The 24,644-nt window shown below is 50.9% G+C and overlaps 1 protein-coding gene and 1 long non-coding RNA gene across 7 annotated transcripts in view; one reads left to right on the forward strand and one right to left on the reverse strand.

Annotated features, from left to right (window-relative positions):
• Positions 1-4,348: 4,348 nt before the first annotated feature.
• S1PR5 (sphingosine-1-phosphate receptor 5) lies at positions 4,349-8,348 on the reverse strand. Of its 4 annotated transcripts, none has more exons than XM_034657772.1 (3): positions 8,331-8,348; positions 7,854-8,170; positions 4,349-7,600 (listed from the first exon to the last, which is right to left on the reverse strand). In XM_034657772.1, the coding sequence occupies exon 3, from the start codon at positions 6,439-6,441 to the stop codon at positions 5,245-5,247; it is 1,197 nt and encodes a 398-aa protein (XP_034513663.1). In that variant the 5' UTR covers positions 6,442-7,600; positions 7,854-8,170; positions 8,331-8,348; the 3' UTR covers positions 4,349-5,244. The 4 variants fall into 4 exon arrangements, with proteins under 4 accessions (XP_034513663.1, XP_019657478.2, XP_034513661.1 ...); XM_019801919.2 differs by having other exon boundaries at positions 4,349-7,612; XM_034657770.1 differs by having other exon boundaries at positions 4,349-6,459; positions 8,331-8,347.
• Positions 6,336-24,644, forward strand: part of LOC117801849 — a 20,837-nt gene continuing 2,528 nt past the window's right edge. Inside the window, exon 1 of one of the 3 annotated variants that reach the window (XR_004624602.1) lies at positions 6,336-6,469. This is a non-coding gene — a long non-coding RNA (uncharacterized LOC117801849). Of the gene's footprint in view, positions 6,470-8,261; positions 8,396-24,644 lie in introns of those variants that run through there. The other 2 variants (XR_004624603.1, XR_004624604.1) reach the window with 2 other exon arrangements.

Raw genomic sequence — 24,644 nt, forward strand, 5'->3', positions numbered from 1 at the left:
ATTTATGCTGATTATGATATAAAGTTAATTTTTATTTTATTTATTTGAGATAGGAAGAGAGAGGGCATGAGAGAGCAGGAGCAGGGGAGCAAAGGGAGAGGGAGAAGCAGGCTCCCACTGAGCAGTGGTCCCTATGTGGGGTTCAATCCGAGGACTCTGGGATCATGACCTGAGCCTAAGGCAGACACTCAACCGTGGGAGCCACCCAGGTACCCCAAAGTTAATTTTTTTTTTAAGATTTTTATTTATTTAGTTGACAGAAACAGCCAGCGAGAAGAGGTAACACAGCAGGGGGAGTGGGAGAGGAAGAAGCAGGCTCATAGGAGAGGAGCCTGATGTGGGGCTCAATCCCAGAACGCCGGGATCACACCCTGAGCCGAAGGCAGACGCTTAACGACTGCGCCCCCCAAAGTTAATTTTTNCCCCAGGCGCCCCCCAAAGTTAATTTTTAAATGTACTTATTTTTGAAAGAGCCCATCTAAGCCAAATTATGGAAGCAGCCTAAGAGTCCATCCATAGATGAATGGATAAAGAGGATGTGGTATATATTTATAATATTACTCAACCATAAAAAAGAATGAAATCTTGCCGTTTGCAACAACGTGGATGGAGTAGGGGGTATAATGCTAAGCAAAATAAGACAGTCAGAGAAAGATGAATACCTTATGATTTCATACATATTTAAGAAACAAAGGATGGGGCTCCTGGGTGCCTCAGTTGGTTAAGCATCTGACTCTCGATTTCGGTTCAGGTCAGGTCAAGATCTCAGGGTTGTGAGAAGAGCCCCACAATGGGCCCCACGCTGGATGAGGAACCTGCTTAAGATTCTTTCTTCCTCTCCCTCTGCCCCTCCCTCCTCCCTCTCTTAAAAAATAAAAAGGAAAAAAAATAAATAAAAAGGAAAAAAAGAGAGACAACCCAAAAACAGACTTTTTTTTAAAGATGTATTTATTTATTAATTTATTTGACAGAGAGAGAGCGCCAGCGAGAGAGGGAACACAAGCAGGGGGAGTAGGAGAGGAAGAAGCAGGCTTCCAACACTGGAGCCCGATGTGGGGCTCGATCCCAGAACGCCGGGNATAAAAAGGAAAAAAGAGAGACAACCCAAAAACAGACTTTTTTTTAAAGATGTATTTATTTATTTATTTATTTATTTATTTATTTATTTATTTATTTGACAGAGAGAGACAGCCAGCGAGAGAGGGAACACAAGCNGGAGTAGGAGAGGAAGAAGCAGGCTTCCAACACTGGAGCCCGATGTGGGGCTCGATCCCAGAACGCCGGGCTCATGCCCTGAGCCGAAGGCAGATGCTCAACGACTGAGCCACCCAGGCGCCCCCCAAAAACAGACTTTTTTTTTTTTAAGATTTTATTTATTTATTCGACAGATAGAGACAGCCAGCGAGAGAGGGAACACAAGCAGGGGAGTGGGAGAGGAAGAAGCAGGCTCATAGCGGAGAAGCCTGACCTGGGGCTCGATCCCATAACGCCGGGATCCCGCCCTGAGCGAAGGCAGACGCTTAGCCATTGTGCCACTCAGGCGCCCCCAAAAACAGACTCTTAACTATAGAGAATGAAGTCGAAGTCTTGGTTACCAGAGAGGAAGTGGGTGGGGGATGGGTAGAATAGGTGAATGGGATTAAGAGTACATTTATCATGATGAATACTGTGTAATGTATACAATTACTGAATCACTGTATTGAACACCCGAAACTAACACTGTATGGTAATGACACTGGAATAAAAATAAAAAAATTTTTTTTAAGATTTTATTTACTTATTTGACAGAGGAAGTAAGAAAGCAGCAGAAGTGGCAGGCAGAGGGAGAGGGAGAAGCAGGCAGAGGGAGAGGGAGAAGCGGGCTCCCGGCTGATAAAGAAGCCCCATGTGGGGCTCGATCCCAGGATCCTGAGCCGAAGGCAGACGCTTAACCATCTGAGCCACAGAGGCACCCCTTAAAATAAAATTAAATTTTTTTTTTTTAGAGAGAGCATGAGGAGGGGAGTGGGGGAGGGTCAGAGGGAGAGAGTCAGTGTTAACCAGGCTCTACACTCAGTGAGGAGGCCAATGCAGGGGTTGATCTCATGACCCCGAGATCATGACCTGAGCCGAAATCAAGAGTCGGAGACCTAACCAACTGAGCCACCCAGGCCCTCCCTTAAATTTTTTTTTTAAAAGAAAGACTATATATCTTTGAAGAGACATGATCAAGGATACAATGCTTTCAGTTTTCTAATAAAATGGCTTCATTTTAAAAATTTAAAAATTGAGAAAAAACAAGTATCTCATAGGAAGAATCCTTGCCATATGTGATATACACTCATTCCTGAAAAGCTAGATGATAAACTGACCCAAATTTCAACTGCACTCGGGAAGTCTGTTTCCTAAAGATACTCTATATTAAATCTTCTTTAAAAGAAAAAAAAGAGTCCATCTAAATGAAAACTAGGCGAATAATCGAAGGAAATGCCAGGCTAAAAAGATGTTGGTCTAAGAAAAGATTCTGCCAGCCTTAGGAGTGAATTTTAAAGATTCAACATCCCTGCTCAGTCTAGGATTAAATCCAAACCAGAGGAGGGTGGAAGGGGGTGCTGTTGAGTGAAGGTGCAGTTCTGGGCTTCTCCAGAAGGGGCGCCATAGCATAGTCAGCGAACACGCAGAGTGGCCCAGGCTCAGTGGAAACCAGCACCTTCTAGAACCTGTCTGAAGCAATCTCTCATATTTCAAAATCAAACCTATAGGCCCTGTGACCCAGTGATGCCACTTGTAGAGATTTATCCAAGGTACACTTGCACACGTGCCGGAGGATGTGTGTACACAGATGTTTACGCAGTACTGCGTATAAAGGCAAAGGATTGGACTCAACCCTTGTGGCCCTCCATAGGATCCTGGTGTAATACATTGGGGCACATCCATGCTGTGAAATAGTATGCAGCCAGTGAAACGGATTAAGACATTTGCCCTATGGATGTTTATCTTGATTTAAAACAAATTTTTTTTTCTTTTAGTGCTATGGATTGAACTGTCACCCCTCCTGTCCTGACAAGAAATATATGTCAAATCCCTAACCCCCAACATGATGGTATTTGGAGATGGGGCTTTGGGGAGGATGAGGCCATTCAAGGTGGGGCCCCATGATGGGATTAGGGCCCTTTTAAGAAGAGACACCAGAGAGCTTCTTGATTTCTCTATACCATGAAAGGACACAGCAGGAAGGTAGCCAAGCCAGGATGAGAGTCCTCACCAGCACCAGATAATCCTGGGGCCCTCATCTTGGACTTCCGACCCCCAGAACCATGAGAAATAAATTTCTGCTGCTCCAACTGCACAGGTAATGGTGTTCGTTAAGGCAGCCTGAGCCAACTAAGACAGTAAGACAGTACAAAATCTGTGGGTGTGCAACAATTCCCAAGATGCACTAACTAGTAAGTGAAAAAGCAGGACACAAAGCAGTGCTAAAGTTGTATAAAAAAGAGAGAAGTGTTTACCTGTCAGCTCCTTTATCCACAGAATAGCTCTGGAAGTTTCCAAGGAATCCCCACAGTGATCACACCTAAAAAGGGGAACTGGTGCTTTTCGAATTGTGTAAAACATGAACAAGTGAATAAATCCCCTACCATCATCCTATCAAGCAACCAAACAATGGCGTGAGCTTCAGGTTCCCCTGGACCATAGAGGAGCTTGGAGTCAGGGAGGCCAGGCCCAGTGGGAAATTAGGTCTAGTCCTGGGAGTGTCCTGGTTTCAGTGTGTTTGTGTTGCAGGAAATAGATTGGTTTCCCTTGCATGTGGCTCGCAGGGATTACCTGAGCGCGGCTGGCGGACGCTCAGGCCCCCAGGCTGGATCCGTGGCCCCCAAAACACACTGCTGTCTTTGCGTCTGCCTGCAGTTACGCGGGTCTCCCGGCAAGTGGCGAGAGGTAGTTTGAGTCCAAAGCCCCCTGCCCCTCCTCCAGGACAGCAATGTGGCACTGGGGTCAGGAATGCATCTAGGGACAGCTGGTACCCACAGCCAGCATGCCTGGAGCCTTTTATGGGCACAAACAGGCCCCTGGTATCGCCCCCGGACAAGAATGCAGACCACTGAGGGAGGGAGTGTCTGGCCTTGCCATACCCCTCAGAAGGAGCCAGAGACTAGTCTAGGCCTGTGCTTCTTAGGCCCTGGGAGCGGGACAGTCTGGGCTAATATCCCGGCTCAGACGCTGGGCGAGGTACTCACCGTTTGGAAGGTTCCTCATATGTCAAATCGGGGTGAGGAAATCTGCCTTGCAAAGTTGCAGTAAGGGTGAGAAAAAGGTGTGTCTGGGCCTTCCACTGTGGGGATGACTAGCCAGGCACAGTAAGCTGTAATTGTTCTTATTATTTTATTGTATTTATTATTTTTTTTAATGAAGGCTCTGACACCACACTCAAAGAAATCTTGTTTCAGCTAGGAATTGGCCGAGTCTCCCACAGTCCAATTTTAGTTTAGGGTGCTGCGTCTTTGTCATCCTCGCCTCTAAACTGGAGAGCTGTCCTTGATTCCTTTTTTTCTCTCACACCCACACTCATTTCCTCAGTAATTCCGTCTGCTGTCTCCAAAATCTATTCAGAATCCACACAGTCTGAGGCCCCAACCTTGAGCCAGTGCAGACATCTTCCCCTTACAGAGATCTGGGAACATCTCAAGCAGATCAAGTCCGTCCTCCACCTCCCACTTCACTCAGAGTAAAAGCAAAGTCCTCCACGGGGCCCACAAGGCTCTGCCCACTCTGCCCCATCATTTTTCTGCCTTTGTTTCCTCCCCCATCACCCTCCATTGTTGCTCCAGCAGCAAGGGGATCTTTGCTTTTCCGAGAACACACAGGCATCTTCCAGCCTCAGGACCTTTGCACTGCTGTTCCCTCACCCTGGAATGCTCTTCTTTCAAGTGTTCCCAGGGCGGTGACGTCTCAACTTACATCATATGTCATCCCTTCTGCAGAGAAGCATCCCCTGACCACCATCGCATCACTGTATTGTAGCTGGAATTATCTCCATGATTTCTTCACTCTGATATTGCCTGTGCCCGCCATCAGAATGTCAATGCCACATGAGCCCCGATTTTTGTCTGCCTCATTTACTGCTGTGGGGTTTAGCATAAATAAAACACATTTCCCTTCGCCTCTTCTGCCGCCACCATCTTCGCTGCTTTTCCTACAAATTCCTTTCTTTAAAAAGAAAAAGTCTGCAAAACAGCTCTTAGGGTAATGGCAGGCCAGAGGGCGTCAGTCTGCAGCCGGTGCGGGTACCAGGGTCCGGGCGACTGTGGGCGCCCCAGGGCCGCCAGTGGAGCCGCTAGTGTCCAGCCCGTCCCGCTGGGGTGACGAGCGCTCGGAGCGGCTGGAGCTGCCGTCCAAGCCAGGGGGCAGCCAGCGGTTCAGGCCTCCCGAAGCCCCCGCGGGGCTCCCGGAGCCCTGGGAGGCGTCCTGCCCTCTGCGGCAGGGGCGGCGGCCGCAGCAGACCAGGCGCAGGAGAGCGTAGCGCAGGTCGCGGTTGGTGAGCGTGTAAATGATGGGGTTCAGAAGCGAGTTGGCCATGGCCAGGCCCAGGAAGGGGTCGGCCTGCAAGAGCACGGGGCAGGCGCGCGCCGGGCACGCCACGTCGAGCAAGAGCAGCAGGAAGAGGGGGCCCCAACACACCACGAAGGCCAGGAGCACCACGCTGAGCGTGCGCAGCAGCGCCAGCGAGCGCGGCGTGCGGCGTGCCCGGCTGGACGCGCCCCCAGCAGCCCCAGGGCGCTCCCGCAGGCGCCGCGCGTTGGCGCGCACCTGGCAGTAGATGTGCGCGTAGAGCGCGCAGATGGTGGCCAGGATGCCGAGGAAGGCGAGCACGCAGAAGAGCACGTAGGCCTTGGCATAGAGCGGCAGGACCGTGGAGCAGGTGTCCAGCCGGCCCAGGCAATTCCAGCCGAGCGCCGGCAGTAGTCCGAGGAGCAGCGACACGCCCCAGGCGGCCGCCGCCATGGCCAGCGTGCGTCCCCGACGCGCGGCGGGCGCGGGGCCCCGGCGGGCCATGGTGAGGCGGCGCTCCAGCGCGATGGCCAGGAGGCTCAGCACGGAGGCGGCGAGCGCCACGAAGACGCCACCTTCACGGGCGAACCAGAGCGCGGGCGACAGGCGCAGCGTGAGAGGCCCCGACAGCAGGATGTTGGCGGCATAGGCCGCGCCCGCCAGCAGGTCGGACAGCGTGAGGCTGCCCAGGAGCAGGAACATGGGCGCGTGGAAGCGCGGGTGGCGGCCAAGCACGAACAGCACCGCCAAGTTCTCGAGCACGATGAGGGCACACACCGCCAGGCACACGACGGCGTCGGCTCGCAGCCCCGCGCCGGGCTGGTAGCGGGCACCGCGAAGCTTGCCGGTGTAGTTGTAATGCAAGACGATGACCTCGCTCACCGGCGCCGGCCGCAGCAGCCCCGGCTCCATGGGCCGCTTGCCCCAAGGCTGCGGAGAGGTAGGGTGCGAGTATCAGGCCTGCGGAGGCGGCCCGGCGGGGCGGGGCCTCGCAGCCCTGGGAAAGGGGCCCTCACCCCCTACCCACCACTCCACACTAACCCGGGGGCCCAAAGGGAGTTAGGGATGGAAAGGAGGTGGCCATGGAGACAGGCTGACACAAAGCCATGCAAATAATATCACGAGGGGACATAGTGACAGAACCGCGCAGGAAATGGACACTAGTAAGGTACGTATAATGAGGGATATCTAGGGGCAGATTCAATCATAAGCAGACAGGGACGCACGCACGAATACAGTGACACGCTGGCAAGACATGTACACACAGTCACAAAATAAGGCAAAAATACACAGTCACACTCCATGAGGGAAACAAGAAAATATATTCACACATGAGCAGAGCGACACAGGCACACACAGGAACCCAAATTTAGCCCCTGAGAGGGCTTCGCCCAGTCGTTCAGGCCACGAATTTCACAACCTCCACCCACAGCCAGCCTGGAGTCCAGAGCCTCACAATCTAGCTGCCTCGCCGCACGCAGAGCTTTGTGCGCAGCACACACTCCTTCATCCACCGCAAAAAAAAAAACAAAAAAAACAAAAAAAACCGTGAGAAAGCTATCTGTCCTCCCGTTTTACAGAGGCAGAGCCTGAGGGCAGCAGACAGGATGCAGATCGCACAGACAGGCTTTTGCAGAAGGGCACACGTGTCATTAGAGTGTAATAGTACTTCCCGTCCAAGGCTTCACCCTCTAATACCCCCCAGCAGCTCTCCCCTCAGTCCCAGTTTACAGACTGGAAGCTGCGACTGGAAGCCGACACGAAGGTTTTCATGTTTCAACACACATACAGCTACTTAGAAATGGTTACACGGTCGCGCGAGTCCCACTTAATGAGAAAACCGAGGCCTGGGAAGGGGAACGGACTTCTTTGCCCAGGGCGGGAACAAATGCATCCCGGACGGCATCGGTGCCCTCAGGGAACCATGAGCAAATACAGACCCAGGGAGTCCCGGACTCAGCCGCGCTGCGGGGAAGGAGGCATCAGATACATGCAGACACGGGTGACGCTCGGATGGGGACACCGAGCACAGGCTCACAGCCTCTGCGTCTCCTGCCTTGCCTCGAATTTCCTGGAAACAGGACTGAAGTAGCGAAACTTGCAGTGTAGCCGGGAGAGGGCGAGGCCAGGGGATTCCAGGCGCGCCTACCCCCAACCTCGGCCCCGGCATCCAGCCCGGGAGTCGCCGCCTTCCCTCCCAACCCCCCCCGCCCCCTGAGGCTTCCTGGGGAAACCCAAACAAGGGGACCGGGGTAGCGGCAGGGCAACCCCCTGCGGGCCGGGCTGAGCCCCGCGCACCTGGAGACCCGGTGCAGTACACTCACCCCTGCGCCCTGGTCGTGCGCCCCCGGCAGTCGCGCTGCCGGGATCAGTGGGAACGGACGCGGCTCGGCGTGGGGGGCGGGGGTGAGACGGGCGGGGCTGGAGCCGGCAGGCGAGGGGGAGGAGGAGGGCCCACAACGTGGACCTCTGGCGGTCGCCAGCAGTCGCCCCCTCCCCTTGGGGCCCGGGCACCCAGCCCATGGCTGCCAGCCTGTGCCACCCGCCGCGGCACCGGAGCGCGCCCCGTCGGCGACTGGCACCGGCGAGCCCTTGGCTCCCCCCTCCGGGCCTGAACTGCTCTCCCAGGGACGCTCCGTCGCTGTGGGAGGACCCGGAGAAGCGGGAAGGGGAGGTCCTCAGCAGGGGCGGCCTCAGCCTGAGCCCCCGGCTGCACCTTCTCCCCCCCCCCCCCCCCCCGCCTAGGGGTCCCTTCTGTCCTCTGGGGCCTGGACACTGGTCCCTGCCCACTTCCCGCCTACCTTCCAGCTGAGCCTCCGGGCTGCACCCCAAGAACGACCCGTCGGCGACGGACCCGGCAGCGCAGGTTAGGAGGGGTCTCCAGCAGGGCGGCGATAGCCTCAGTCCCCTTAACCCGGCAGTTACATCTGGGTGGCTCCGGGGCGCAGGCCCCTCTCCATTCCCCCCACACACACACACACCCAGCTTAGAGGGATTTGGGGAGGAGCCGGTGAGGGCAGGATTCTGGTGGGAACCTCCTTCCCCCCAGATGAGGAAGATCTGGCTCCTATGCGCTCCTGGCTCCCCCTACCCCATCTCGCTCCCAAGGTGATTTACTCCTTTAACAGGTTTCTGGGCTGTGTCCCCACCAGTCAGCCCCTACAGAGGCAGGGGTTTGCATCTGTCCTGGGTGCAGCGGGGACACAGCCCAGGCCCAATAATTTATCTGCTGAGTGAGTGAATGAATGAATGAATGAATGAACCCTCACTTTCTGTGTGTGTATCTCTTTCATCTGGTCTCTAGGGGTCTGTCTCTCTTTTCCGTCTCTCTTGTGTCTCTCTCAGTCGTTAGCTGTGTCTTTGTCTATGTCGTTCTCCCACGCCTCTCCCAGGCCTCAGCTCTTCCAACGGGCCAGTCCCAGCTGGCCCCACACCCCCACTCCCAGTTCCCAGGAGTTTCCTGGCCAGGCCCAGCTCCCCCACCCTCAGACCAGAGGTTCCAGCCAGGAAGGGGGGCTGGGCCTGGTGGCTGTCCTTTGACTCAGCCGCGGGTGGCATGAGGGTGTCCCAGGGGCCATGAGGGGAGGATTGGGGGGGTGCCCCAGGTGAGGGATTGCGAGGGGTACCCAGGCCTGGTCATATCCCCATGTAGCCCCTTAGGGATACCTGAGGCTTCTACTCCCGATGTTCCTTGGGGAGACAGAACCGAAGACACACACGGGGTAGTGCAGCCAGTGGGGCCGGAGTGGGGGGATAGGGAACGCTTGGGTGGTGCTCCACAACTTTGCCTTCCAAGCTGGCAGGGATGAGCCCTGAAGATCCCCCCAATGTGGTGGGGCCACCCAGGTGCTGGATAAATGACCCCCTTCTGGGAAAGGGAAGCCACACCCCTCATGGGAAGGTAGCCTTTTCACACCTCCCTGGGCTCTATACTATCCAGGGCCCTCCAACCGACACCGCCCCCCCGCCACCTCCTAGTACCTCTTTTCTATAGACTGGGACCCTGACTTCTCCAGCAGATGTCAGGAGCCTGGATGTCTCTGTACCTCCACCCCATCCACCGTTCCACACCTGTGGCCACAGTTCTTAATACTCAGATCGGGTCCCGCTCCTGCTCTAAATTCTCCCATGGCTCCCTAGGTGACTCAAAGTAACTGCCAAAACCCTCACCACCATCCACGTGGCTCTGCTTGGTGTCTCCTTACGTACTTCACTGGTATCCCTGCCTCCAGCCATCCACTGCCCTCCAGCCCCACTGGCCTCCTCCCAATTCCTCACACAGTTCAGGACCTTTGCACTTGGGGGTAGGTCTGCCTGGAACACCCTTCCCCCAACCCTTCCCACGGGAAGGGTCCTCAGAGAGGTCTTCCTTTTTTTCTTCTTCTTCTTTTTTTTAAGATTTTATTTATTTGACAGAGAGAGACACAGTGAGAGAGGGAACACAAGCAGGGGGAGTGGAAGAGGGAGAAGCAGGTTTCCCACTGAACAGGGAGCCTAATGCGGGGCTCAATCCCAGGACCCTGGGATATTGACCTGAGCGGAAGGCAGACGCTTAACAACTGAGCCACCCAGGCGCCCCCAGAGCGGTCTTCCTTGATCTTTCTCCCTCCTCCCCAATCTCACATGGCCTTTGGCACCATCTGAAATTACCTTGATTATTTATTTATTCATGTGGCCTATTGTGTCTTTGCCCTAGACCCCCAGATCCAGGAAGGCAGAGACCCTGTCTGTTCCTCTGCCCCGATGTAATTTAAATGTAAAGGGTTCAGAGTCTGTTGCCAGGCTCAGCTACTCTGTAGTCTAGGACCATGGGCAAATGATGCCCCCCTCTGAGCCTCAGTGGCCTCATCTGTGAAATGGAGTTATTAACAGTGTCCGGTCTGAGGGATATTGTTGAGGATGAAAGGTATGATTAGAACAGAACCAGAACCAAAAAGAAAAAAGAAAAAGAACAGAGCCAGGACATACAGTGAGAGCTCAATAAATGTTGGGTAGTATTGGTCACCACTGTATCCCTGAGGAGGAATTAGGAGGGAACTCAGCTCAAGCCCCATGGGCCTCAAGCACCCCCCAACGCATCCCCCTGCCCCCTCCCCGCCCCTTTTTTTTTTTTTCCCCGCCCCCCACCATCCCCCAGTCAAGCCTGGTCTCTTCCCCAGGGAAGGGCAGCTCCTGCCACGGCCCGCCCACCCGATGCATGCCTGGGCGGGCGCACCCACCAAGCAGGTTCTGCTCCCAGGGCCCTCACACAGGGGCTGCCCCGCCCGGTCTGCACCCGCTCTCAGAGCAGAGTCAGCGCCTGCAAGAGGACAAAAACGCCTAACAAGGATAGACCTTGTTAGGTCAGACCCCCCACCACCACCACCTAGAGGGTTGGAGGACCACAGCAGGTGTGGGGATGGGGGGGTTCCATTCCACTCTCTCCACCCCCTTTGGACCAACCATGAGGCATGAATGTGGCTGGCAGAGAGGTGCAAACTGACCACCTTCCCCCTGGCCAGAGACCAGAGCAGTCACGGTTTGGGGGATCTCAAAGTAGAGGCCCAAGGGCCAAGGGTACCCCACAACCCCAGGCCTGTTTGCTTAGCTCAGAGGCCTCCCATTCAAACAACCGGCTGACCTGGCCAGAAACACTGTACTTTAGTTGGTAAATTTGTTGCTCTCAGCGGTACAGGTCAATAACTCTGGGACTATTTATATGCTAGTGTTGAACCAATAAGTACGTATGGTAGATACTGACAGCCAGGTTTCACTCCATTGCAGAAGGAAGTTGCAAATGACCAAGGTGGGAGTGCCTGGCGGGCTCAGGCGATGGAGCGGTGGGGCGTACCAACCCTTGATCTCAGGGCTGTAGATTTGAGCCCCATGTTGGGTGTAGACATTACTCAAAAATAAAATCTTTTTTAAAAAAAGCAATGTGGTGCCGGACTGTGGTTAGCAGTATGACACGTTTATTTTAGTAGATATAAGGGATTGCCTGGGTGGCTCAGTTGGTTAAGGGTCTACCCTTGGCTCAGGTCATGATCCTGCGGTCCTGGGATTGAGCCCCACATTGGGCTCCTTGTCAGGACACGAGCCTGCTTCTCCCTCTGCCTGTTGCTCCCCCTGCTTGTACACTCTTTCTCTCTCTCTGACAAATAAATAAAATCTTTTTTTAAAAAAGATTTTATTTATTTATTTGACAGAGAGAGAGACAGCCAGTGAGAGGGGGAACACAAGCAGGGGGAGTGGGAGAGGAAGAAGCAGGCTCCCAGCGGAGGAGCCTGATGTGGGGCTCGATCCCAGAACGCCAGGATCACGCCCTGAGCCGAAGGCAGACGCTTAACGACTGAGCCACCCAGGCGCCCCAAGAAAATCTTTTTTAAAAAGACAGATATGAAAATACCATTTTCCAACACAGGGTCCCAGGGCTGGAGAAATGGCTGATTCTAGGGCTATCGCAGAGAAAATACTAAACCAACCTGGAGACTTTTCCAGTGCCATAGAGTGCTTAAAACGAGCCGAAAGGACACAGGAGCCAACCTGAAAGAACTTCCCTTGGCCAAAGCTGAAACAATCTGAGAACAAATTGAATAACCATAATATTGGATTATAACCCAAATGATGAAATAAATGTCCACAAGTCCATACTGAGTAAAAATACATGATTAAATCCATTTAAAAATGGAGGAGAAGGGACAAATCTCCCTGACAGAAGACTTTCAGTTAATAAATGTAGAATGAGGGATGCCCGGGTGGCTCAGCCGGTTAAGCGTCTGACTCTTGGTTTTGGCTCAGGTCGTGATCTCAGGGTCATAAGATCGAGCTGCGCATGGGCTCCATGCTCAGAGTCTGCTGGAGAGTCTCTCTCTCTCTCCTTCCCCCTCTAACCCTCCCCCACTGGGCCCACACTCTCTCTCTCTCAAATAAATAAATAATATCTTTAAAAAAATAAATGTAGAATGAACGATAAAAATAGAAACTAGCCATTAGAATACCAGGTAATGATGCTGCAGGCAGAATCCACTGATGGTTGAGAAATTTAATGGATAAAACTTTAAGGAGAGGGGCGCCTGGGTGGCGCAGTTGTTGAGCGTCTGCCTTCAGCTCAGGGCGTGATCCCGGTGTTTGGGATCGAGCCCCACATCAGGCTCCTCCGCTGGGAGCCTGCTTCTTCCTCCCACTCCCCCTGCTTGTGTTCCCTGTCTCACTGGCTATCTCTCTCTCTGTCAAATAAATAAATAAATAAAATCTTAAAAAAAAAAAAAAACTTTAAGGAGAAACAGGACATTTGCATAGCCTCAAATTTCTACCCCTAAATATTCTTTAATCACCTTGATGTCTTATGAGGTGCCTGGCTGGCTCAGTCGTAGAGCATGTGACTCTTGATCTCGGGGTTTCGACGAGCCCCACATTGGTGGCCTTAATCTTTCTCTACAAATTCTTGATACTCCTTTCCATAAAGAATGGAGCTAAGTTGCCCCCTCCTTGAGGGGGAATGGACTTGGTGCCTTGCTTCTCAGGACTAGAGTACAGCAAAAATCTGCACACAGGGGTTCATAGCAGCTTTAGTCATAATTGCTAAAAGTTGGAAGCAACCAAGGTGCCCTTCAGTAGGGGAACGGATAAACCGTGGGACATCCACACCCGGGAATCTTATTCAGCGCCAAAAAGAAAGGAGCTAGCAAGCCATGAAAAGGCAGGAGGAAACTTAAATGCATATCACTAAGTAAAAGAAGCCAGTCAGACAAGGCTACATGCGGGGCGCCTGGGTAGCTCCGTCAGTTGAGCACTCGACTCTTGGATTCCGCTCAGGTCATGATCTTAGGGTCCTGGGATCGAGCCCCACATCGGGGCTCTGCACTCAGTGCAGAGTCTGCTGGAGATTCTCTCTCTCTCCTTCTCCCTCTGCTCCTCCCTCTGTTCTCTCTTTCTCACTCTCTCTCTCAAATAAATAAATAAAATCTTTTTTCGTGAGTAAAGCAACAGAAGTTTATGAATCAGGGGCGCCTGGGTGGCGCAGTCGTTAAGCGTCTGCCTTCGGCTCAGGGCGTGATCCCGGCGTTCTGGGATCGAGCCCCACATCAGGCTTCTCTGTGGGAAGCCTGCTTCTTCCTCTCCCACTCCCCCTGCTTGTGTTCCCTCTCTCGCTGGCTGTCTCTGTCAAGTAAATAAATAAAATCTTTAAAAAAAAAAAAAAGAAGTTTATGAATCAAGGATACAGAAAAAGCTCTTAGGAGTGAGAGGGGTCCCTACAGGGTTGCCCTAAATAAATAAAATCTTAAAAAAAAAAGGCTACATGCTGTTTGATTGCAGCTCTATGATATTCTGGAAGAGCCCAAAGTGTGGAGACAGTAGAGAGCTCAGGGGTTGTCAGGGGTTAAGGGGTGGAGGACGACTAGGTGGGGCGCAGAGGATTTTTATGTCAGTGATGGTGGATACGTATCATTGTACGTTGGTCCAAACCCATAGAATGTACAACCCCAAGAGTGAAGCCTAATGTCAGCTGTGGACCCTGGGTGATAATGACGTGTCGTGTCAGGTTCACTGGCACTACCGAGTGTGGCACTGCGATGTGGGGTGTTCACAGTGGGGGAAGTTGTGGGGCCAGCAGGGTGTATATGGGGACTCAGTACTTTCCACTTAATTTCAGAGCAATACAACCGCTCTGCAAAATAAGTTTATTAAGTTTTCAAAACACATACGCCATTTTAAGTGGACAGATGCTCCCAGGCCACGCTATCTGGTGACTTTGGACATACGGATGGCCAGCCTGGCCTCTGAAGGTGTTTGAGATTGGGGCTCCTGGCTGAGTTGCCAGGGATGTGGACTTGGGGGCAGACCAATGGCAGGGCAATTTCCAGTTTCCTAAACCTCTCTGCAGTTCAGTTCCTCACCTGAAAATAGGGACACACAGTGCCCTCTCCCCGTTAGGGCCTCAGCTTTTGGTGGGGGGACCAAAAAACCCATATACAAGTCAATAAGGGAATTCCACATAGTGATGTGTGCTATTAACCAATAAAATATCATGGTGTGACAGGAGAGTGACTGGGGACCATTTCAGATCCAGAGAGCCGGGCATCCCTCCTTGAGGAGGTGAAGGGAGCTGAGGTCAACGGAAAGGGGTTCCTGGCAGAGGACTCATCATGAGCAAAGGCCTAGCATACTCTTTTTATTTTTTAAAACTGAGGGGATATTCACATAACATAAAGTTAGCCATTTTAAAGGAACAATTCAGTGATTTCAGGTACATTCACAATGGTTTGCAACAGCCACCTCTGTCTAGTTTTAAGACAGTTCAAAAAGAAAAGAAAAAAAAAGACATTTCGTCACCGCAGAAGGAAACCACACCCGTGAAGCAGCCACTCCTAATTGCCCCCTCCCCGGACACTTCATGTAAATGGCATCAGACAATCCACGACCTGTTGTATCTGACTTCTTTCACTTGGCATCATGTTTTCAGGGTTCTTCCAGCTGTTGAAGGCATGGGGGGGTCCATTTCTTTTTATGACTAAATAGTATTTTATTGTACTCCTGGACTTCTTAAAGGTTCTAAAAGTCTCCGAGAAGAGACTTTTGGTTGGCGGGGAAAGGGAGGAGAAGGCAGCCTGGTGGTGGGGCATCACCCTGTCCCAAGGTGATGGGCAGGACTTGGGCGGAGCCACACACCGCTCTCTCCTCACCTGCTCACCCCAGGCCTGGCCACCTGCCCCGGGGGAAAAGCTGACCTCATCCTCCCTGGCCTGTGTCCCCAGTTACAGCTCGGGTTAAACTCAGGCCAAGGACTTTAAAATCTGTTCATGTGGGTGTGGGCCAAGTCCTCGGGGAGACAGGAGGAGGCAGGCCTTGATCTTTTCCCCAGGCCGCCCCTCTAGGTACCCTCCTCCCTGCACCTCTCATTTCCCAAGCCGTAGGCTTGGAAACTCCGAGTCAGCACCTCCTCTCTCTTGCCCCCTCACACTTAGACATTCATTTTACAGACTAGGCAGAAGGGAAGAGGAAAGAACAGCTGGGCAGAGGCAGTCGATCAGCACAGGCAAAGAATGTGTGTGCAAAAGAAAAGGAAGTGAGGTCAGTTGGGCAGGAGCTTAGCTTAGGGGGAGGAAAGAACGGGGGATGGGGGTGGGTTGGGTGTGCGGCAAGGGTCAGATCTGGAGGGGCCTGAAATGCCAAGCGTCTGCTCTCTGACCATCACCTCACTACATGACTTGCCAAAACTCTCTGATCTCAGTCTCCCCCTCGGTAAACTGGGGTCTTTCACACACTGATCTCGCGAATACGGGTGCAGTCATTGGTGCCGTGTGTTAACACCTCTCCTGACAGAGCAAACCACTCTATAAATGTCAGATACTATGTTTTAACCACCTTAGTGAGACACGATTTGCCTACCATACAATTCACCCACTTAAAGTGTGGATTTTAGATTTCGATGGTTCTTGGTGGATTCACAGACTGTGTCACCAATCACCATGTCTAATTTTAGAACACTGCATCACTCAGAAAGGAAACTCCATACCACTGGCCATCACCCTCATTTCTCCCCTCCTTCCAGCCCCTGGAAACCACTCATCTACTTTCTGTCTCTATGGATTTGTCTTTTCTTGACGTTTCATAGGCACGGAAGCACGCAGTCTGGCTTCTTTTACTCAGCCAAGCGTTTTCAAGACCCAGCCGAGTCATAGCATGAATCTGTACGTCATTCCTTTTTACGGCGGAATAAGATGTCCTGGTGTGGATATACCACGTTGCACTTTTCCATCCGTCAGCTCGTGGGCACTTGGGTTGTTTCTCCTTTTTTGGCTAGCTAGCAAAACGCGGCTATGAGCCTTCGTGTGTAGGCTTTTTGTCCGGATGTATCTTTTTATTTCTCCTGGGTATATGCCCACGAGTGGAATTGCTGGGTCATACGGTAACTCTTTGTTTAACATTTTGAGGAACTGCCAGACTGTTTTCCAAACCCATTGTGCCATTTTGCATTCCCAGCTGCAATGTATAAGGGTTCTGATTTCCCCACATCCTCCTGATGCTTGTTATTATCCTTTATTATGATAGCCGTCCGGATGAGGGTGAAGTGGCATCCGATCGTGGTTTTGATAGTTATTACTTTTTGTTACTGTTTTTATTGATTCACTCTTTACACCACAGTCCACCCTTCTGTTCACAACCTTCCATTACTCCTTGGTGCCCTTTGAAGAAAGTTCAAAGAGTCTTGGCCATTGGCATTGTCTCTCCCCCCCGCCCCTGCTTCACCCCATAACACAGTTCCTGCCTTGGAATCTCCAAATCTGGCAACTGCTCTTCGTGGTCAAAGAGAGGCAGGCTTTGGGGTCAGGCAAATAGGGGTTGGAATCCTGGCTCTGATGATCTTGGGTGGATGGATTCACCTCCGTGAGCCTCAGTTTGCCCATCAGTTAAATGGGAATCAGATTATTCCCCCTCTCATAGGGTTCAATGAACCAGTTCATGTCAACTCTTTTTTTTTTTTTAAGATTTTATTTTTTTAAGTACTCTACACCCAACATCGAGCTGGAACTCACAACCCCAAGGTCAAGAGTCGCACACTCCACCGCCTGAGCCAGCCAGATGCCCCTCATGTCAACTCTTCAGTGCAATGTCTAGCATTGAGTAGGGGCTGTATTGATCAGGATTTGCTTAGTTGGAAGTTCCAGAAAAACAAAACAAAACTACATTCAGCTGAAAAACAACTCAAACTCGTGAGAGGAAAAAGGAGAAATGAATTGGCTCCTGTACCTGAAAAGCTAGGGGTCTAGGAGTTGCACTGACTTCAGGCATAGCTGGCTCAAGAAACTATGATAGAGCCACTAGGAATCTAACTTGCTGTCTCCGGGCTCAGCTGGGCTTTCGTCTCATCAGGCTCCCCTTCGGGTGGCAGAGATCCTATCTGGCAGTTATAGATCCATGGTTTCCACTCAGCAGCTGCTTGGAGAGAGAGATTGAGCTGGGCCCAAGGTTTCCACAGATGTCCTAGTACTACATTATCATCGGTCCTATAGGATCACATGACACAACCAAACCAATCACAGGGCCTAGGGGATGGACTGCTCTGATTGGCTGGGTGGGAGAGGCAGTCATCCCAGATTTGTCTGCCCACCTCCTTCTGAGCCAGTATGAGTCCTCAAGCCTTGGTAGGTTGTGTTTCAGGCGTGTGAGATGGGAAGGCATGGAGCGTTGGAAAGGTCAGGAGGAACATTCGTGGAGACCAGTTTGGGCCAGTTGAGTCTGAGATGCCTCCCAGACATCACATGGTGCCCCTGAGTCATCAGCTGGGTAGGAGACACCATCCGTGGGGTGTCCTGATGGCTCACATTCCTTTTATTGCTTTTATGGAAAGGTAATTTCATTTCCCTTTGTGGGATACAATTGGAAAGTGTAATTGTCATGGCGTATAATTTTTCCACCTGGAGATAATTGCCTCTTTCTTTCTTTCTTTCTTTCCTTTCTTTCCTTTCTTTCCTTCTTCTTAGAAGTTCTGGCAGCCCATCTCAATTCAGCTTTCCAAATGATCACATGGTCCAGATAATGTATTGGGAGCATTCTCTTTTCTTCCTGCTGGGCAGTTTCTCCTGCCACCATCCTGGGAATTATCTTCAATTCCCATATTGGGACACCTGTTTCCTCTATCTCATGTGTTCCTTTTTGCTGTTGTTGTTGTTGTTGGTTCGCCCCCTTGTTTTGGTGGGGTGCATCCTGCATTAGCTTTCCAAGAACAGAAGAGCACGGGAGATAACATTTTTGAGCCCCTCTGTGTTTTGAAATGTCTTTGCCTGCTCCTCACACTTGATCACTATTTGGCTGAAAATAGCAGTCTGGGTTAAGTCCCTTTCTGTCAGAATTTTGAGCCACAGATCCACTGTCTCTTTATTTCCAGTGTCATTGAATTTGCTGTTTGTGCTGCCAGGAATGCACTCCCTTCCTCCTCATCCGTTCAATCCAATGATGGACATTTCGATGGTAAACCAATAGCTCTTGACTGAAAAACTCATCCAATTCCGTGACTGCCTTGACTAATTCTGGTCGTCGGAATGCAAGTGGAAGTGGAATCACTTCTCTATGTCAGTCACTTCTGAGCAGAGGCATCGAAAAGCCCACATGTGCTTCTCCAGTCTCCCTCTTGTAGCTCTGAGGCAGCTGAGGCACTGAGTCCAACATGGCGGCTGCCTCATCAGCCTGGGCCTCTGCCTGACTATGTGGAGCTGAGCCCCTGCCAGCTCATATAGGGTGAGTAACTCGAGGGAGAAATAAACTTTGGTTGTGTTAAACTACTGTGCTTTGGACTTCTTTGTTCCTGCAGCAAAACTTGACTTACACTAATACAGAGTCCAACTTGAGTGTGGCTTCCTCAGAGACGTCCTCCTGGGTCACAGCCGCTAAACTACGATTACTTCCCCCAGTATCAGCTTGTATTGTCCAAGGTGACCCTTACTGCTATCATAACTATGAAATTGATTGTGTAATGAGTTCAGCTTCAATCTCCCACAGCCCCCCTCCAAGACCCCAAGAGGAGAGAGTGGTATTTGGGTCACTTACCCAGTGCTGCAGCCTTGAACCCAAGACAGAGCCTGACCCACAGCAGATGCTCAGGATACATTTGTCAAATGAAATAAGAGTTTTACATCCTTTCAGCCAGACAGGCAGCAACGAACGGAGTTTATTCCTACCATGTTTTCTCACACAACTCTTCATGTAAGAGAGGCGTGAAAGGCAGCACAGGATGGCCTCAAGGAGGCAAGGAAGTTTGACAAGGAGCGTGATTGATGGTGAGAAAGCATCTGTCTGCGAATTCAGTTTTCTTCCAGAATGTGTCATTTATTCTAGCAACTGCTCAGCCTGGGAGGGATTTCCAGGCCATGATGTATTTCAGTAAGGGGCATGGGAACAGGGTGGAGAGTCACAGAGGCATTCTTGGAATGCTGAGAGACCCAGGAGGAAATTCATGCAGCGATGGCAAGATGCAGTCACCAGCAGACAATCCTACCTTATCGGATTCCACTCAAGTGCGGTTTTGAGTCCATGCCCTCACGTTGCTGTGTTCCTTTGCCTTTGCTAAGTTGTCACTGATACACAACAAACCGCTTGTGTTGCTGGTGTTTCAGTTTCTCCACGTTGCTTTTGGGTTGCTTATTGGGTTGCTTTCTATGTTTTAAATGCAATGGAGGGGCGCCCGGGTGGCTCAGTCGGTTAAGCATCTGGCTTCGGCTCTGGTCATGATCCCAGGGTCCTGAGATCGAGCCCTGCATTGGGCTCCCTGTTCATGGTGACTCTGAAGATTATCCCTGGAGATAGTAGGAGCTCCCCTGCTGTAAGACCTCTATATCTGAGGCTCTCTTTCCTCAGCTGTAAAAGGAGGATAATAAGTGTGCCTACCTTATAGGGTAGTGCTGGGTGTTAAGTGCTTAAGACAGGTCAAGTCAGGGGGCAACTGGGTGGCTCCATAGGTTAAGTGTCCAACTCTTGATTTTGGCTCAGATTGTGATCTCAGGGTCATGAGATTGAGCCCCAAGGTGGCTCCGTGCTCAGCAGGGAGTCAGCTTGAGATCCTCTCTCTCTCCCTCTGCCCACCCCACTCCCACCTCTTGCTTGGTCTCTAAAATAAATAAATAAATAAATAAATCTTAAAAAAAAAAAAAAGGTAAAGTCAGTAGGAAACTGATCTGGAGCCCTGGAGAAGCCAGCTGTGGAGACTCCGAAACAACTGGGAGGAGCTTTGAGGATGGCTAAATTCTATGATCAGTTAGTCATTCAACAAACAGTTATTGTGCATCAGTCGTGTCCCAACACAAGAGACACAGGGAGTGGGGGTTTTCTGTTGCCATCGCTAGCTCTAGGTTCAGGCGTGTTGCAAGGGATGATTGATGTTTTTGAGAGAATAATGAAGTCAGGAGAGTTGGAGCTCTTGTCTTTGTGGGTTTTGCTCTCACAGGGGCACCAGGATTCACAGGCAATGATACAGTTGATGAGGAATTATTACAGCTGTGGTCAGGGGGAGGCTGAGAACAGATAAAGGGCTTAGCCTGGGGTGCTTGGGTGGCTCAGTGGGTTAAGCGTCTGCCTTCAGCTCAGGTCATGATCTCAGGGTCCTGGGATTGAGCCCCGTGTGTGTGTGTGGGGTCCCTGCTCAGTGAGGAGTCTGCTTGTTCCTTTCCCTCTTTCCCTCCCCACTCCCAGCCCCTGTGCTTCCCCCCTTTCTCAAATAAATAAATAAAATCTTTTTAAAAAATGGGGAGGTCCTAGCCCCGTGGAGGTCAGGACAGACCTCAGGGCAGATGATGGGCAAGCCAAGGCCTGAAGGGGAGGAGGCGATATTAGTTTCCCACAGCTGCCGGAATAAATTACAACAAAGGGGTGGCTTGAAACGGAAACAGATTCTCTTACAGTTCTGGGAGCCAGAAGTCCAAATTCAAGGTGTCAGCATGGCCACGCTCTCTCCAAAGGTGTCAGGAGAGAGGAGAGACTCCTTCCTTGCCTCTTTCTAGCATCTGGTGGTAACTGACATCTTTGTTTTGTAGGTGAACAACTCCAGTCTTTGCCTCAATGGTCACTTGGCCTTCTTCCCGGTCTCTGTGTCTCTCTGCCTTCTTTTCTTACAGGGACACTGGTCACTCGTCGTCTTGGATTCAGGGCCCACCCTAATCCAGTATGACCTCATCTTAACTTATTTCATCTACATAGACCCTTTTTCCAAATAAAGTCACAGCCGCAGGTACCTGGGGTTAGGACGTCAACATATCTTTCTGGGAGAAACAATACAGTCCAAAGGCAGGCTGGCCCGGGACAATACGGGGAATTGGGACCTGAGGTGGTGGCCACAATCAGCTCCAGACAAGTCTGGGGCACCCAGTGGGGGGTTCCTTGGGGTGGGGGTGCCTGGCCACTGGGACCTTGCAGGAGGAGGAGGGGGAGAGGAAGGGAAGAAGTTTGAAGAGCAGGGTCGGCACAGATGGAGACAGAGCGGGCGCTGAACAGCTCCAAGTGTCAACCCTGATTCAGCCAGAGGTTGTCCAGGGAGGGAAGGACCCAGGGGACCAACCGTATCTGGGATGTCACGTGTCTGGACGTGTGCCACGGTTATATTTCTTGCACTGTCCAGTACAGTAGCCACGGGCCACGTGGGGCTGGTGAGCACCTGAAATGGGCCAGTCCGAATTGAGACGTGCTATGGGTATGAAGTACACGTCGGCTTTTGAGGACGGCACCCAAAAACGTAAAATAGCTCAAGAATCATTTTTTATACTTAGTACATGCTGAAACGATAATATTTTGTGTATAGTGAGTTAAATAAAAAGTATTATTAATCGTAATTTTACCTGGGGTACCTGGCTGGCTCAGTCAGTGGAGCACGTGACTCTCCACCTCGGGGTTGTGAGTTTGAGCCCCACGTTGGGTGTAGAGTTTACTTAAAAATAAAGTTTTTAAAAATTAATTTTACCTGTTTTTTAAATTTATTTTTATTGAGCTGCGATTGACATATAACACTGTATCAGCTTCAAGTGTGCAACATGATCTGTATATATTGCAAAATAATTGCCACACTAAGCTCACTTAATGTCCTCTCACATAGTTACAAACTGTTTTTCTTATGATGAGAACTTTTTTAAAAAAATACTTTATTTATTTTTGAGAGAGCGAGCGAGAGAGCACGAGCAGGAGCAGAGGTGGAGGGAGAAACAGACTCCCTGGTGAGCAGGGAGCCTGATGCGGGACTCGATCCTGGGACCCTGGGATCAAGACCAGAGCCAAAGGCAGACACACAACTGCCTGAGCCACCCAGGGGCCCTGATGAGAACTTTTAAGATCTATTCTCTTAGGAACTTTGAAATACAAAATATGGTATTGCTAAGCACAGTCACCATGCTGTACACTACACCCCCAGGACCTAGTTATCTTTTTGTTTTTTTAAGATTTTATTTATTTATTTGAGAGAAGAGAGAGCATGAGAATGAGCATGCGGGGGGGGGGGGACGGGGTGGCAGAGGGAGAGGCAGAAGCAGGCTCCCCGCTGAGCAGGGAGCCTGATTCGGGACTGGATCCCAGGACCCTGGGATCATGACCTGAGTTGAAGGCAGATGCTTCACCAACCGAGCCACGCAGGTGCTCCAATAAAGATTATTTATTATTTTTTTAAGATTTTATTAATTTTTTAAGTAAACTCTACACCCAACGTGGGGCTCAAACTCACAACCCCAAGATCAGGAGCTGTACTTTCTACCGAGTGAGCCAGACACCCCTAAGATCTTTTCATTTTCTTTATTTATGTATTTTAAAGTTCTATTTATTTAAGTCATCTCTACACCCAGTGTGGGGTTCGAACTCATGACCATGAGATCAAGAGGCTCGAGCTCCCCCGACTGAGCCAGCCAGGTGCCCTATATTTGGCCTTTTTCTTAGATTCCACATATAAGTGAGCTCATTTGTGTTTTTCTGTGTTTCTCTGTCTGACTTATTTCACTGAGCATAACGCCCTCCAGATCCATCCATGCTGTTGTGAATGGCAGGATTTTCTTCTTTTTTGAGGCTGAGTAATATTCCACTGTATGCAGAGACACCACGTCTTCTTTATCCATCCACTAACGGACAGTTAGGTTGTTTCCAGGTGTTGACCACTGTAAGTAATGCTGCGGTGAACATGGGAGTGCGTGTATTTCTACGAGATCCTGTCTTCGTTTCCTTTGGATAAATACTGTTTCCCACAGCGGCTGCACCAACATACACTCCCGCTACCAGTGCACCAGGAATCCTTTCTCTCTACAATCTCACTAACACTGGTCATCTTTTGTATAATAGCCATTCTAACAGGTGTGAGGTGATACCTCATCGTGGTTTCGATTTGCCTTTCTCCTAATGATTAATGACGCTTCCCACCTTTTCGTATACCTGTTGGCCATTTGTACATCTTCTTCGGAAAACTGTTGAGATCCTCTGCCCATTTTTAACTACGTTGCATTTTTCTGACACAGCTACTAGAATTTTGAATATTATATCGCATGTTCTGTATCTACCGAGCAGCGCTGCTGTAGATTTTTTTGGTGTGTCAGAACTGTTCATAAGAATAACTTGACAGGGGCACTTGGGTGGGTCAGTCGGTTAAGTGTCTGACTCTTGATTTCGGCTCCAGTCATGATCTCAGGGCTGTGAGATCAAGTCCCGCCTCAGGCTCCGAGCTGGATGTGGAGCCTGCCTGGGATTATCTCTCTCCCTCTGCCCCTCCCCCTTCCTCTCTAAAAATATAAAAAATAAATAACTTGGTAAATAGGTTCTTCCAGCCGTTGGGTGGATTAGAGGCATCGGAGTTGGCAGCTGGTCGCTAGTGATGGGGGCCAGGCTGGGAGGGCAGTGGTGAATAAGAATGTCAATAGCAGGGGCACCTGTTAAGCATCTGCCTTTGACTCAGGTCATGATCTCAGGGTCCTGGGATTGAGCCCTGCATGGGGCTCCTTGCTCAGCGGGGAATCTGCTTGTCTCCCTCTCCCTCTACCCCTCCTACACCCTGGTTGTGCACTCTCTCTCTCTTTCTCTCTCTCATAAATAAAATTAAAAAAAAAAAAGGATGTCAAAAAAAAAAAAAAAGAAAGAAAAAGAATGTCACTTCACGCTGAAGTAATGGCTNGTAAAAAAAAAAAAAAAAGAAAGAAAAAGAATGTCACTTCACGCTGAAGTAATGGCTGGTGTGAGCCAGGCCCTGTTCCTAGCCTTCCGTGTATTCCTTTCATCCTTCTCCCAAACCCTAGGAATTAGGCACTGTTACTAAGCCCATTTGGCAGATGAGGAAACTGAGGTGTAGGGAGGCAGGGTCACCTGTCCAAGGGGCCTGACTGCCGCGTCTGCCTAAGTGGCCATGACTATTGTGCTGCTTCGGGAGTATGAGGACAACTGGGGGGGCGCCTGGGTGGCACAGCGGTTAAGCGTCTGCCTTCGGCTCAGGGCGTGATCCCGGCGTTATGGGATCGAGCCCCACATCAGGCTCCTCTGCTGTGAGCCTGCTTCTTCCTCTCCCACTCCCCCTGCTTGTGTTCCCTCTCTCACTGGCTGTCTCTATCTCTGTCAAATAAATAAATAAAATCTTTAAAAAAAAAAAAAAAACGAGGACAACTGGGGACAGCTGGACTCTGGTCAGGGGG

The sequence above is a fragment of the Ailuropoda melanoleuca genome, chromosome 4, assembly GCF_002007445.2.
Source record: "Ailuropoda melanoleuca isolate Jingjing chromosome 4, ASM200744v2, whole genome shotgun sequence".
Taxonomy (NCBI): Eukaryota; Metazoa; Chordata; class Mammalia; order Carnivora; family Ursidae; genus Ailuropoda; species Ailuropoda melanoleuca.